General features: G+C 47.5%; 1 protein-coding gene across 14 annotated transcripts in view; it reads left to right on the top strand.

Annotated features, from left to right (window-relative positions):
* The window catches only part of SIL1 (SIL1 nucleotide exchange factor), a 98,543-nt gene that overhangs the window by 45,561 nt on the left and 39,475 nt on the right, over positions 1-13,507 (top strand). For all 14 annotated transcript variants that reach the window (XM_087760170.1, XM_087760169.1, XM_087760160.1 and 11 more), the window contains 3 exons: positions 8,195-8,315; positions 9,568-9,664; positions 12,619-12,810. In XM_087760170.1, the coding sequence (XP_087616296.1) occupies positions 8,195-8,315; positions 9,568-9,664; positions 12,619-12,810 (410 nt within the window). The remainder of the gene's footprint in view (positions 1-8,194; positions 8,316-9,567; positions 9,665-12,618; positions 12,811-13,507) is intronic.

Consider the following 13,507-nt stretch of genomic DNA (forward strand, 5'->3'; position numbering starts at 1 on the left):
GAGCATCCCGGGAAGCGTCAGACACCTCGCGGGAGGTACGTGCTCTGCCCTGCACCTGACAGCTGGCTCTCTCGTCCTCGGTGGTTATCTTGCCACGAGAGGGTCGAGGTTTGATGGGTTTTTAGGCAGGCATCTAGCTCGGCTCTGTGCATGCCCCTGCATGAGGCTGGGCTACGTGCAGAATAATCCTTTTGGCCGCCGGCAATGGTAGGCGTGAGCTAAACGGACCCGCTCTGACAGTGTCAACCAGGGTCCGTCGCCTGTCGCCGCCGGGTTTGCCTGCCTCTCCCTCCCCTTCCGCTCTCCCGCTGCCGGAGCCGGAGGCGAAGACAAGCGCAGGCAGCGGGTGGATTTGGCAAGAGGCATTAGGAGCCGGAGCCCGGTGCTCGCGGGGTGCCGCCGGTTTGAATAACTGGGCTCGTGGCCCTTGGCGCTTGCTGATCAATTGAGAGAACATGAATACCGATGCCGTGGGAGAGCTCTGGATCGGTTTGAATTGGCAGTCGTAAGTGGTTGTCCAACCGAGTGTCCAAATTTAACTGATGCTTTCGCATGTCTAACCAAATATTACTTACTGGAAAGCCCCTTCCTTGCGACGCTTTGTTCTCCGCTAGCTGTGGATCGAATTGCAGGATGGATTTGATTCTGGCATCATTTTAAAAACGTTTTCATTATATCTGCTGAGGGGAAACAAATTACAGAGAAGACCTCTCAGCACTAGGACAAAAGAGTGGCTCTAAAACCCTTTTCAGATAAACAAATGTTTGAGCTGTAGGCCTGATGGATGGTGTTTAAAGACATGGTCATTACTGCAGCAAGCACGCGGTTGGCATTAAAAATCACAGGATGCAAGCAAGTAAGTTCTCCCAAGGTTTACTGTGGGTGCGTGTCTCCCTGTAATCCTGGTTGTGTGGAGCCCTTAGCATCCTGAGTCCACACAGTGATCTCTATGGCATTAGCCATGGGAAAACAGTAGCCCAGCAAGCACCAGCAAGTAGCTTCTCTCTTGCTGAATGAGAAACTGGAATGGAAATGGCCCTTTCTCTGTGCCCTGTTCGAGTAGGGTTCAAGTCCAGCGGAAAGCAGTGCTGCTGCTTTGAGACACATAAGGACCCCGGGCACGGGCAGAGATGGTGGCACTTTGTGTTGGGATGTATCAGGGCAGCAATTTTGGGGTTTTCCTGGGGGTGGCTTTGCTGCCAGCAGCAGTGCTGGGCGTTGAACTGGGAATGGGTTCACCCTCAGAGAGCTTGAAAGCATCTCGGATGTCCCTGCTCTGCTGCAGCGTGGAGCAAAATCGGTGTTGGAGAAGGTGTCGTATTTAGACATCACCATTTTGACAGGTCAAATTGCAGGATATTTATTGGCATAGCTTGGAGTATTATATAAAAGATTTGTCAGATAGACTAACCAACTGAAGTGTCTTATGTGAAACATCCTTGGGTTTGTTGAGGTTTTTTAAACTGTTCGTTCAGTCTCTCAACAATTCATCACTTTCAGGCATTTTGGGAAGACACTGGTGTGAGTTGCTGCTGGGGGCTAAATATCTGTGGCTTGGAGATCAGGCCCTTCCCACTCAGTATTTGCCTGTGTGCTCTGGGAGGCAGAAGAAAACAGCAGTCTGAGTTGTTTGCTCGTGCTGTAAGGACAAAACTCCTCTCTCGTGGTTTCCTCCATAATCCCAGGAGGGGAAGGGCATCTCTTTATCCTTGTCGGCCCTCTGCACAGCAGGATCTTTGTCCTTATTAAGGTGCAATGATGAGATAAAATAATAATGATAAAACCAGCCTAACACCGCCAGGACTTTTCATTTGCAGGCAGAGGCAGCACAGCTGCCTTCAGCCCCAAGGCAGGCAGCCCCTGGGAGAAGTGGCACGACAGGAATGGCCACGGTGGGTCACGGCGGGGGCTTATCCAGCATGCCATCCACTACAGATGCCGCAAGCACGTGCTTAAGGAACAGTTCACGAACATGGCAAACATACAGCGATTATAAAAGAGTTTTATCTATATTTTAATTACAGTAGGTAATTAAAGTCCCTGCTGTCACTGATGGTGTGGACCTGAGAAATCCGGGAGCGCTGGGCAGTGGCCTCACGGTGCTTCTCCAAGGATGTGCGGTGCTCAACAGGCAGCTGTGCTTTCCTAGCAGAAGTACAGAACTAGTGGAAATAAAGAGATGCACATGAAGTGGCTTTGTAAAGCATTTCATCCAGTGTCGCAGGAATTTCTATGGGAAATGTGGACGCAGGTGTCTGAGCTGCCTGTGCGGTGAGCGAGGTATGGTGGGAAATGCTGGGGGATGCTGGGGCGGCTTCCAGGGGGAGCTTCCAGGCCTGGTGCTGTTAAACCACTCCGCTAGCTCCCTGGAAGAGGTGATATACAGCATATTAATGACCTTGTCCGGTGGCACTTAACTGGGAGGAGCAGTGAGTGCCAGAAAGCGAACTAATACAAAAGGCTGGAGATGAGTGAAAAAGGGGCAGGAGGTAACAAAATGAGATTCAGGCTCTGGGCTTCCTCTTCCCATCAGTAATCCAGCTCTTCTTGACCTGTGTCTTCTACGCATCTTCCCTTCCTTTTGTATGTAAAAATGTTCTGTGTTGAAATAACAAGTAATCCAAGGAGTGGTATGACTCACCTTTATAGAAAAAAAAGCTTTGCTGCTTCCTTGTTCAACAGCGCTAACTGGAGAGTCCGGAGTCCGAGCACGTGCCGAGCCCCATCAGACCAGGGCTGGTTCATCTGTTTTCCTCTGAGCCCAGCATTCGGCGTGAGAAAGAGGCGGCATCTTCGTGCAGCCAGAGCACCGTGCTCGTGTGAAATCCCGTCCTCTCCCCGGGCAGAGCCCGTGGCAGGAGCAGGCAGCCCGGGCGAGTGCCAGGGCAGTCGTGTCCCTCTCTGCATGGCCGGCACCTGATGCCCCAGCCTCTCCCCGTTGCCCACCCGTGGCACTGGTGGCTCCGGGAGCTGGTGGTGCCAGCGATGTGGCAGAGGGGAGCTCTGCTGATTCCTGGGATTTGTCTCCTTGTGGGTTTTTTTTTTTTAAATCATTATTTTATTAAAGGAGTAGGTACAGTGCCATCAGGTAACTTTTTGTGGATGCTCTGTCAGTCTTGTGCAGCCTTATTATTTTTAATATTGCAGCATTGCCGGTTTGTTTTGCTGGGAACATTCACGTATTGATTCGTGGATTCTTTTGTTGCCTGTATTAGAAGGAAAGTCCCTTTCCCCTCACTCCCCTGTGCCAAGAGAAACAAAGAGTAAAGAAAGGTAGATGCTATCTAACGCTTGCTTAGATACCAGGGTGATTTCTGAGAACTGCAGAGCCAGTTACTGACTCATAACCGGGGTTTGTTTTCACACCATTAATAGATTTATTTTATTTTTGCAATAGCAAATGAGGACGCTCACTTGGGGAGAAACCAGGGGATCTGCCTCGGCGAGCTGGATCACCCCTTTTCTGCCTGCAGACGCCTTCCCAGGGGAACACTTCTCTGCCATAGGGGATGAAGTGGTGCCAGAAGGTGTTTCTGGAGGGGGAGAGTCTCGTGTCCCTTTTGGGCCTCTCCTGCTGGGCCGGTGGATGGGTGGCAGCTCCGAGGTCCAAGGGGTGGGTGGGGGATGGGGAGGCCGCTGCCAGGAGCATAGTGAGTTATTGCACAATCTCGGTATGAGATTTGCATGTCTAGGTATGATGTCCGACTTCCCCGGTTATTTTTAGTGCCTGCTTGTTGCTGTGTAATGAGTTGGGGCTCAGCCTTGTCCCTGTGCAGACATGCAAAACCACTTGTGGCCAGCACTAAATGGAATAGCGTACTGGAAAGGAGCTGAGCAGGATGAGACCTTTCTCATTTAGTGAGGAAACACGGCTGGTCATTTGGTTGGTCTAGAAGAGGAGAGATGGAGTTACTTGGATATTACTACGTGGTGCATATTCAGCACAGCAGCCCTCTGCTTTTAGTTATCCTGTATATAATGCGCCTGATTCTTGCCTTAGTTGTGAGTGCAGTGGAAGAGTGTTCTGTTTTCCATTTGTTTATTTATTTATCATCTTGTTTTCAACCTCTGCGAAGCTTGATATAGGTATAGAGCTTCGGAAACGTACACGTAACAGAATAACAGATAACTGTGATTTGGTTACAAGGCAATAATTTAAGTCGACAGGTTTAGCTGATGACATAAAACACAAGAGAGAAATAGGATCAGTTTATAAATGTCAGCAGAACCCCTGCGAGTGAGTTGCTGCCTTGAAGCTGACTCCGGTGCTGTTACTACGTCTAATATATTATAAGAAGAAATAAACGGATGTCTGAAAAAATCTGGCTGACCAAGATTAAAATAACAGGGCTATAAATTAAATTCTTCCTCGGCGTCACTTTAAGCAACTTTCAGGACAGACTGAACGCATCCAGATAAAACAAATGCTAATGCACTGGGAACACCTCCAAAAGACCACGTGTTTTTAGGCTGCGGATGCCTGGACACGTGGCAGCACCCAGGTGCGGCGAGGGTTTGTCCGGAGAGCGGTCTAAGTCAGAAAGTGGTCGTGCTCCGGCTCGTGCAGGAGAGCAAAGCCCGTCCCAATGCTTCCGCAGCCGCAGTGGTCACCGATAGATAAAGGGATTAAATCGAGAACAGGAATAACATCGGCGTAGCAGTGCGTTGCCACAGGATCAGCTTGGAAAACAAACGCTGTTGCTTTGCTTTGACATTTATTCCCAGTAAATACCTTGTCATTCGTGCAGTGGCAAGGGTTTGTTATCCTCTGGAAGTATTTTACCTGTTGGATGCTATCTTTTTGGCTGCGAGGCGAAAGACTGAGTGATTGAGGGGCTGGTGGGTGGCACATCCCTGTCGGGGACGCTGGGTTGCCTGCTTAAACCCCATGGCTTTCTCTTAGATCCATCGACCCAAGCTGATGCAGTAACACGTATTCAAATCATTTCAATTGTGGTTTAGAAAATTCCAAGTCTGGGATAGTTTTTAAGTGGTAAAGAATACAAACTGGGTGTGGGGGAAGGAGTTTGCTGGCTTCCTCCTCTGGCAGCTATAGCCTTTTCTGCGGGTTCACGGAGGGGTTTTCGCAGCTGTTTCTACTCACTGGGTAGATGATTCAGAGTTGGGAAATTAATTAGAATGGAAACTCTTCTTTGCCTTTATAAGGAGCGAGGGAGTAGGACAGGGTGAGGCCTAGCGGCTGTAGGATTCGGAGATGTCTGGAAAGTGAGACCGTTCGGCTTCATTCAGTAACGCAGATATGCAATGCATACCTGTTTGGATAGATATCTTTCATTTTTCTAAGGTGTCAAGGAGAAAAAAGGTCAGAAAATTCCTTAAATATAAACTTGTTTTTATATTTTTTAATTGAGTTTCATTTCCCAAATGCAACTTAATACAAACAATAAGTAAAAAATGAATTCCTCTAGGAAAAAAAGCTATTAAGAGTGAGATTCTGTGTCAACAGCATGTGAAGCTGTGTAATTGCTTGCATAAGTATCGCTCCGGTGCGTGCTCCCAGTTGTTGAATAGTATCAAATTATAGGATTCAAAGAGAATCAACTATTTTTAAGGGAAATGTCTAGAAGATACATATTGAAACATGATTAAAATTCAGGATTTCCAGCTTGCTTGTTTAAATCAGCAATTTTAATCACATTATTCAAGTCAACCCACCCTCAAACACACTTTATGAATAATACTTCAGAATACCCCAAACTAAACAAGACTGAAGACCTCATCCTGTCTCAAACATCTGGAATGTTTTAAGTGACCATGCTTATCTTTTTGCTGAATTCAGAGACGTCTTTCTTGCTTTATTTAATAAAGCAGCACGTTTGTCCTGCTGTGGCATGAACCTGCGCTGCTGTGCACAGTGGCAAGAAGATACCCCTGTAGCAATGAAAGCTGCTTAAATACATCGGGGCTGACATTTCTGCTCTGGGGTTTGGATGGTCTTGGTCAAGTCTCCTTGAGGAAAGTGCGAAGAAGCAGAAGCAGGAAAGGTTTTTGTCTTCTCTGATAGCAACCTCCTTAATTCGGTTGCGCTGGGTTTGTGAGCTCGTGCGCGCCGGGGTTCGCTTTTTCTTTTATTTACCGCTCGCTGAAAATAGAAACTGGGAGGACCGATCACACAGGAGTCACTCAGCCCTTCTGGAGGCTGCTCCCTTGCTTTCCTTTTTGATGTTTCTTTTAAGCAAAGCCTATCAGCCTCGTTCCTCTCCCCTGGCAACCAAGCGAGCTAATGTGGCCAGATGCACTGGGAGCACGACAGCCAGAATATACTGTACTCTTCTAACGGGGACATTTATTTCTGGCTGTGCTTGACAATTCAGGGCTTGCTTCAGCGAGCGCTGTGGCTGTAACGCGGGCTGTCCCAGTGCTTGTGACCCGGCAAGGAAAGCTGCTGGCTTTGGGAAGGGAAGGACCCACCTCGCCCCTTGCTTTCTCCCCTAAGTGGTGTTCGTTCCCGTGGAGGAGGAAGACATCCTTATGCATCTGTGTGTTCAACACACAACACCATTTTATAAGTTTTTTTTTTTTCCTTGCTGGCAGCCCCCTGCCTCGGTGTCCCCTGAAACAGGGAGAGGAGATGCGGTGTTGTCCTGTTCGTGGAGATCCTACAAACGCCTTTTTGACAGGCGCGTCCCGGCTGCATCGCCTGCATCGCCTGCGAGGGGGACAGCTCTGCTATCGCAGCCAATTCCTGCAAAGCTCACCTTTTGAAAGTGGGAAGATGCTCCTCTAGATAGACATATAGATTAAAACTCTCCTGCATATCACAAGTAAAGGGGCAGGAGAAGGGTTGGGTCCGTCGGTGGACCGCGTGCCAAGTGCGGAGGAGGCATATTTAGCCTGTCCTTGCATAGTTTAAGATGGGAAGATAACCAGGTCTGTCCCCTCACATATCTGACTAACACAGCTTCCTATGGACAGGATTCCGTGGAGAGAAAGAGGAGCTATCAGAAATGCACCCTGTTTTAATAGGAAATCCTCCAAAATGGATTTTCCTGTTTTTTTCTGAATGCATTTATACCTGCTGGATGGCTTTAGGCTTTGAAATGTTTTTGTCTGAATTGTGACAAACATCCCAGTCTTTTGTAGGAAGCACCAGGTCCTTTGATCAGTGAAATGTCTCTTTGGTCTTGAAGAGGGGGGATAAATCCCGTCATTCCCAAGACTAAAGGATTTTGTCTTTGTGAACATGCATTTATTGTAAGAAATAATTATCCTTGTCTTTGCTTCCGTTTGGTAGGAGATGCTACCTCTCTCCTACATGCTGTGGTATTTTATCCTAGGCGTCTTTTTAGGTAAAAGGAAACAGATAAAGGAAAGGCTGAATAGGGAAACCTCATCGAGAGAGAGGAGCACAAGCAGCTGCGTGTCTGTCTGTCCATCTGTGTGCAGCTAAGATCTCCGTATTCATTCAGCTGTGACCCCGCTCTCCTAAGCGGGCAGATTTCTAGCATTAAAAGAGGAAGCAACATCAAGAAAAAGCAACTAAATATTGCCTCCTCTCCATCCCTCTGTGACAGCTGGCCATCGTGACGTGCTTGTGGTGAATTGTGACCAAGAAAAAAACACTCCGAATTTCCCATCTTTTCTGCATGTAAAACCAAAGCTTAATGTATTCTGTGTATTTTTGTTGGCAGATAGTAGTGATCATATATTCCTTTTAATACAATATTTCCAAACCGACACAACCTTACCTCGGTACACTTGATATTCAGCATACCTGGCTGTACTCTGCAGTATGCTTTGATTTCACTTTGGCAGCTGTATTTTATGCTGTCTACCCCAATCAGCAGCCAATTCCCCTTTCTCCAAATCAGCTCCTGATGTGGAGTTTTAGTGCTCTCTTAGGAACTGGCCCGGGAGGGAGGAGGGAGCCGGTGCTCTGCTCTGCTCGGGGTCCGTCCTCCCCTGCGGCACGGCACGCAGCCAGCCCCGCTGCACAGGGATGCGTTCGGAGGGTCAGGGCGGCAGCTCTGCGGGGCTGCAAAGGGCACTTGTGTCAAAGGAGCATTGCTGGAGGGGAGAGTGGTCGGCAGCGGATAGCCCGCTCCTGTTCACCCTGCGGGACGAGGCTTTTGCCTCTCTCTTCGGTAGGAGTGTGCACCTTCAGCTCACCCTTCGTGCGCAAAGCTGAAATAATAATGCACGTGCCCTAAGATAATCTGACCTTTGTTTGTAGGTCAAGCTGTTCCTGCAGGGTCACACGTACGATTAAATCTGCAGACGGGAGAGAGAGAAGCCAAGCTCCCAGATAGTGAAAATGGAAGAAGTGACACGAGAGAAGAGAGAAGAAGAAAAAGGTATAGCGATGCAAAGCATCAGGGGTGGGTGGGCTGCGGGATTCATGTCCTTCCTTAGAGGCCAGGTTCCCTGGTGCACTCAATTGCTGTCTCTTCCTGAGACTTAATTGCTGGTTTAACGCTTCAGCGGTGAAAACTGGGCCCCATCCTTTGTGATCCCTTAGGGATGGCGGTAGAATTGCCCTGAGTATGTCTGCGTAGACACCTTCGTGGCTTCTCATGCCGTGATACCGAAACTAAATTTGCAGTGTGGCTTCTTTGAATGACGTTTTGTCCTTGGAAACATCTGCAGCAATCGGTCTGAAACTACTTTCAGAGCTTAAACCATCAGAGCAGTTGTGAGGGACGACTTCTGTTGACCTGAGCCAGATAACATTGTTTTTAACTCGGTGCAGTCAGTAGGCTTGCAGCATTCATTTACACATCAGTTAGTGCCGACGTTCTCCTTAGATCACACAGCTTTCCCTGTACCCACGTTTTAAAATTTGTTTTAAAAGTTTCACTGGTGCTGACTTTTCCCTTGGCATCCTCCTAACAAAGGCAGGTTTGGTTACTATGGGGAACTTTCTTTCCTAAAGTGCATGGGATTTACCACTGCTTCCCTCACTCCCCCCGTTACTCCTGTTCGGAGCATGGAGAAGCTCTTTAGTTTCATGATGTCTCAAAGGTTGGTTTTCTTTGCAAAAATGTTTATGGCCCAGAGAAGTTCCCTGAACCAATGAGATTGACATAAAGAGCGGCACAACGTGGTTTTACACGTTTCTGTGTAATTTCTGCTTAGACTTAACCTTGCCCTAACTTTGTGTATGACGATCATCAGCGCTTCAGCTGTAGATCTCCATGTTAAAGCTTGCAAGTCCTTAACAATGATCTAGTGGCACAGTGGTGCTTTTTTTGTTTTTCCTTTGAAACATTCCCTGCTTTTCTATATTGCTACATGAAATTCAGAGGCATAAATTAATCAGCGATTTTTATTGTGTTAGGACTTGAGATTTTGTGTCGGCATGCAGATTACGGAGCCTTTTTTGATTGTCAGGGTGAGATGTCTGCAAACCACACACAAAATATAACACTCAGTCTAATCTTTTCTTGAGTGTGGAGGTTTTTTTCTGTGTTTTAAGTGAGATGCATGGAAATCTAGCGCTCTTAGCTCCTTTCCTCCTGATGTTATCCATTGCTAGTATATCACAATGAAAATATTACAGATACAATTGTTCACTCATAAAATGTTTTGTTTTGTTTCCTCTACAAGGCTGGGCAAGGTGGATGTTGACTCAAATTCATTCACATCCCAGGAGCTCAAAAAAGCGTTAGCTAAAATGAAGGAAAGTGAGAAGGCAGAAAGAAAGGTAAGGAGAGTTCCTTGTTTCTAAAGCAATGCACGCTACACAGATGCGAACACCCTGCATTGCATGTCTCAGAAATATGATGGTTAAAGTAATTGCTTAGGAAAATACTGTGCAGACTCATCTGGTGAATATGGACCTAAAATACCTTTGCTAGCCTGTTAACGACATAGTTCCCTGGGAAACTCTCACCCCTTTTTGTACTAATCCTGGGGTTTCTGTAAAAATGGAAAACTTCTGTTCAGGTCCATTTTATTCATTTCAGACTTAAAGACCTTGTGTTGCAAGCTGCTTGTAAGTTCTTAAGTGTATTCTCACAGTTCAGGGTGTTTCTCGGTAATAATTATCCCGTGGGCTGTCGAGGGGGAGAGGGGCTGCAGTGGTGGAGTGGGCTGAGATCAGCAGTTTAGCAGCAGATCAGCCATCAGATGCTGCTGCTTTCTGGTCTTTACTCAAGTCAGTGGGATCTGAACTAGCAAACTAGACACACAGTGTCCACATAACCATCCTTGTGAGCCATCCAGACGCCAAATTTCGTACTGCCATTCTTGGTGTACCAATGCTGAAGTGAAGCTATGGGATCTTTTCCGAACCCAAAGCAGGTACATTCAGTAAGCTCTCTGGTGTGATGCTTCTCCCCTAAGTTTTCTGACACCAATGTGATTAGACCTGAATTAATAACACAAAAAAGTAACTTGCAAACGCTTGCGTGAACCCGCGGGCTGATTTCCTTTCCATTGTTTGGATGTATTTTTACCCATTGTTTTGATTTATTTGTTCAACTGCCGCTTGGTTCACAAAAATGTCTGCAGACCCCCAAAGCGGGCTGGATTGCAGCGTGACGGTATTTGTAAAGGAGGTTACTTTGCTGCTCACTGTCCTCCTCTTAGCGTGAGGACGTACAAAAGTGTTGTGCGGCTGAGGCGCTTCTGGTTCTGGATTCGGGGATGGTGACAAGCCGCTGGACGTAGCATCTCCTGCCACTGGCACAGCTGGATCCAGAAATGATCTCATGGCTTAAATTTCCAATCTCATGCCCTGGGTAGTAAAAACCAAATGGCCATGGTGAAGCATAGGCTGAAGTTTCCTTATATAAGTTGTAAGTTTCCCATTTAGTTACAAATAGTCCACAGTCCAAAGTAAAATAGTGCTGCTTTCAGCCCTCTCCAGGCTTGGAGCTGATCCCCAGCTGCTGGCGTGACACTGGTGGGACGACATGCGACTCATCAGGTGGATCACAGCCTTTTTCCCCTCTTCCACCCAGCAGTATTTCCTTAGGCCCTAGCTCCTCCTGCTGCCTTGACGTTGTCTCAGTTGAAGGAAAACTGAGGCAGGAGTCAAGGCTCTAAAGTCTTGGAGTCGCAGAAAGTCTTTTTTTCCCCTATCTGGCACCAGGGCATTATTTAGTTTTCTGAAAGATTATTTATGTAGCAGCCAGCATTACTGGTAACAGGACTTCTTGAAATAAGTGTCATTTAAATGCAAAAATTAGTGATGCTCTATTATGTGAAAATAAGCCATATTTTAAAAAACCCCGTTAGAATAGCTATTGTCCCAGCAACTGGGCTAAAAACAGCTACATCTAATGGACCTAAAGTACTCCATTTAAAATCACTCCTGCAGGGAGCAAATTCATCCTTGAAGTAACTGTGTCAAAGTAAATTGAGTTACACCAAGCGTGGTCCCATCTATGCTCCTGCAAAAGCAATTCTGTGTGGGGTGGGGCTGGCGTTCTGTTACCATGCGGTACCTATAGTAATTAGGCAAGTAGTCATTAGTGCCGATTGTACAGCTGTCATTAGATTGACAGTGCTTTACTTCCATCGCTCTTTTTTTTTCTCTGATGGCTCGAGCCCTTGGCTTCTGTGCACAGCAGGGAGCAGGGCAGTGCTTGCTTGAGGGGAGCACTGCAAGTGCAAACCCTCTAGTTGGGGGTCACTCCTGTGTAAAAACATGTTTTGGTATTGGTGTTTGTGGCAGAATCCCTTTCAAAAGGGGCTTTCTTGCTTTCTTCTGCTTTTGGGGCAGCCCGTTTCAGTCTGGCCTCTCCGCTTCCTCCATCCCCTGCAGCAGCAGGCTCTGTCCCCACCTGCCCCAGTGTCACCAGTGCTGATGCTGGAGAATTGGTCCCTGCTGGCTCTGGGGCTCTCTTAGATCTCTGGCAGAGCCTTTTCCTTCTCACTGCATGCCTTTCCGCAGCTCTCTTGGTTCATCGCAGCCCTTGGAGTGCTGTCTGTACAAGGGAGACAAGCTGTGCTGCAGGATGAGCTGTCTCCTGGCCAAGCCCCACGGCACAGCACTTCGGCTGCCCCCATCTTGCAGCCGGTCATCCCGCCTTGCTTTCTGACAGCTTCTGGCCCCAACAGCATGTGCACACGTTTCCCTGAGAGACAAAGCCAGCCTGGAACGTGTTAAGTGATTGGGATGACAAAAGCGTCTTCATACGCATCCAAGGACATCTCCTTGATGCCACTGGCACGGAGTCACTGGGCAGTTCAGGCTGGACGGGACTTCTGGAGGTCTCCAGCCCCATCTCCAGCTCCAAGCAGGGTCAGCTGTGAGACCAGGGAGGTTGCTCAGGGCTTTTTGCAGTCAGGTCTTGAGAACATCCGCTTGCAGGCAAGCAGAGAGCAGCAGTGCGCTTGCCTCTGGGCTTTACCTTGTTTTGGAAGGCGTGTAGGACGTAGAAATGGTGTACAAAGCCCTAGGTACAGGCTCAGCTCCTCAGGGGGTGCTTGCTGGTACCCAAGGTGGGTATCTTACAGATAACTGGGTTCCCAGGCTTCTCGGAAGGGCCCTCCAGCGCTGCCCCTGCATCTCTGAAGCACAGCGATAAATGCGTTTGCATAGACAGCCAGGTTCCCCTTGTAAATCTGGGGCCGGGGTTTTTTTCTACGTCTTTCTTGACTCTCTTTATTACCTGCCTTCGTATCTGGTTTCCTCCTCCTGCTTTCAAGGCCCACGAGGAAGAGGTGAGGAAGAAGTTCCGGCCCATAGAGCAGCTGAAGGAGGAGTTTGAAAAGCTGAACGTGAAGATGGAAACAGATTATGAAATTATGGTTAAATTAATCGGCAAATTCAACAGCTCTGCCTCCACGCTGGATGAAAAAGTAGCGGCGCTTGATGATCTTGAATATTATGTTCACCAGGTAACAAAAATGCATTAGTAACTACCATGTAAAATCCAGGGGATAGTGTCATAAATGTGGGTTTATTTTTCTTATCGGTATCAGGTAATACAAATTGCTTAATTATCATAATCCTGGGACAATAGCAGACAGCAGAGGGCTACGGCAGGCTTATTTTATATCCAAGTTTGAATAAATCATTGCTCGTACCAGTAGCGAGCAGTTTCCTAGGGGTTAGTGTTGCCTGATTTGTTGTCTGTTCTCAGGCTTTTTTTCTTGCCATCTCTTCTTCTTCTTTTGTATGCTACATGTTATGAAATTGGGTTTTATCTGCCTTTTTTGAGTAAGTACAGTGATGGCTGCTGAAAAAAATAATATTTTCTCGCTTCTGCCATGGAAAGCATCTGTGGTTGCAGGTAGGTCCCCTTACACCAGTTCACGGAGAATGTCTTCGTACCAGGGAAGACAACAGCCACCCAAAAACCTGTATTTTGTCTTGGCCTGAGTAAGAAATGGCATGTAGAGCCTCTCTTACAGCTGGGCTGGTGGCAGAAAGGACTGAAGAGGCTCAGGTGAATGGCAAGTCACTGAGCATCAACTGAGCCATGCTAATGGGCTCTGTGTGAGGCTGACTGTATTTCCTGAAATCTTGCTTCCTTGGGTTTATGCTCACACTTTTTCCCGCTCCTCTCATCTCTCTTGCTCTGCTTTCAGCTCG

This window comes from Nipponia nippon, unplaced genomic scaffold (genome assembly GCF_047370975.1).
Source record: "Nipponia nippon isolate SJK-2023a ecotype South Korea unplaced genomic scaffold, ASM4737097v1 scaffold_21, whole genome shotgun sequence".
NCBI classification, from domain to species: Eukaryota; Metazoa; Chordata; class Aves; order Pelecaniformes; family Threskiornithidae; genus Nipponia; species Nipponia nippon.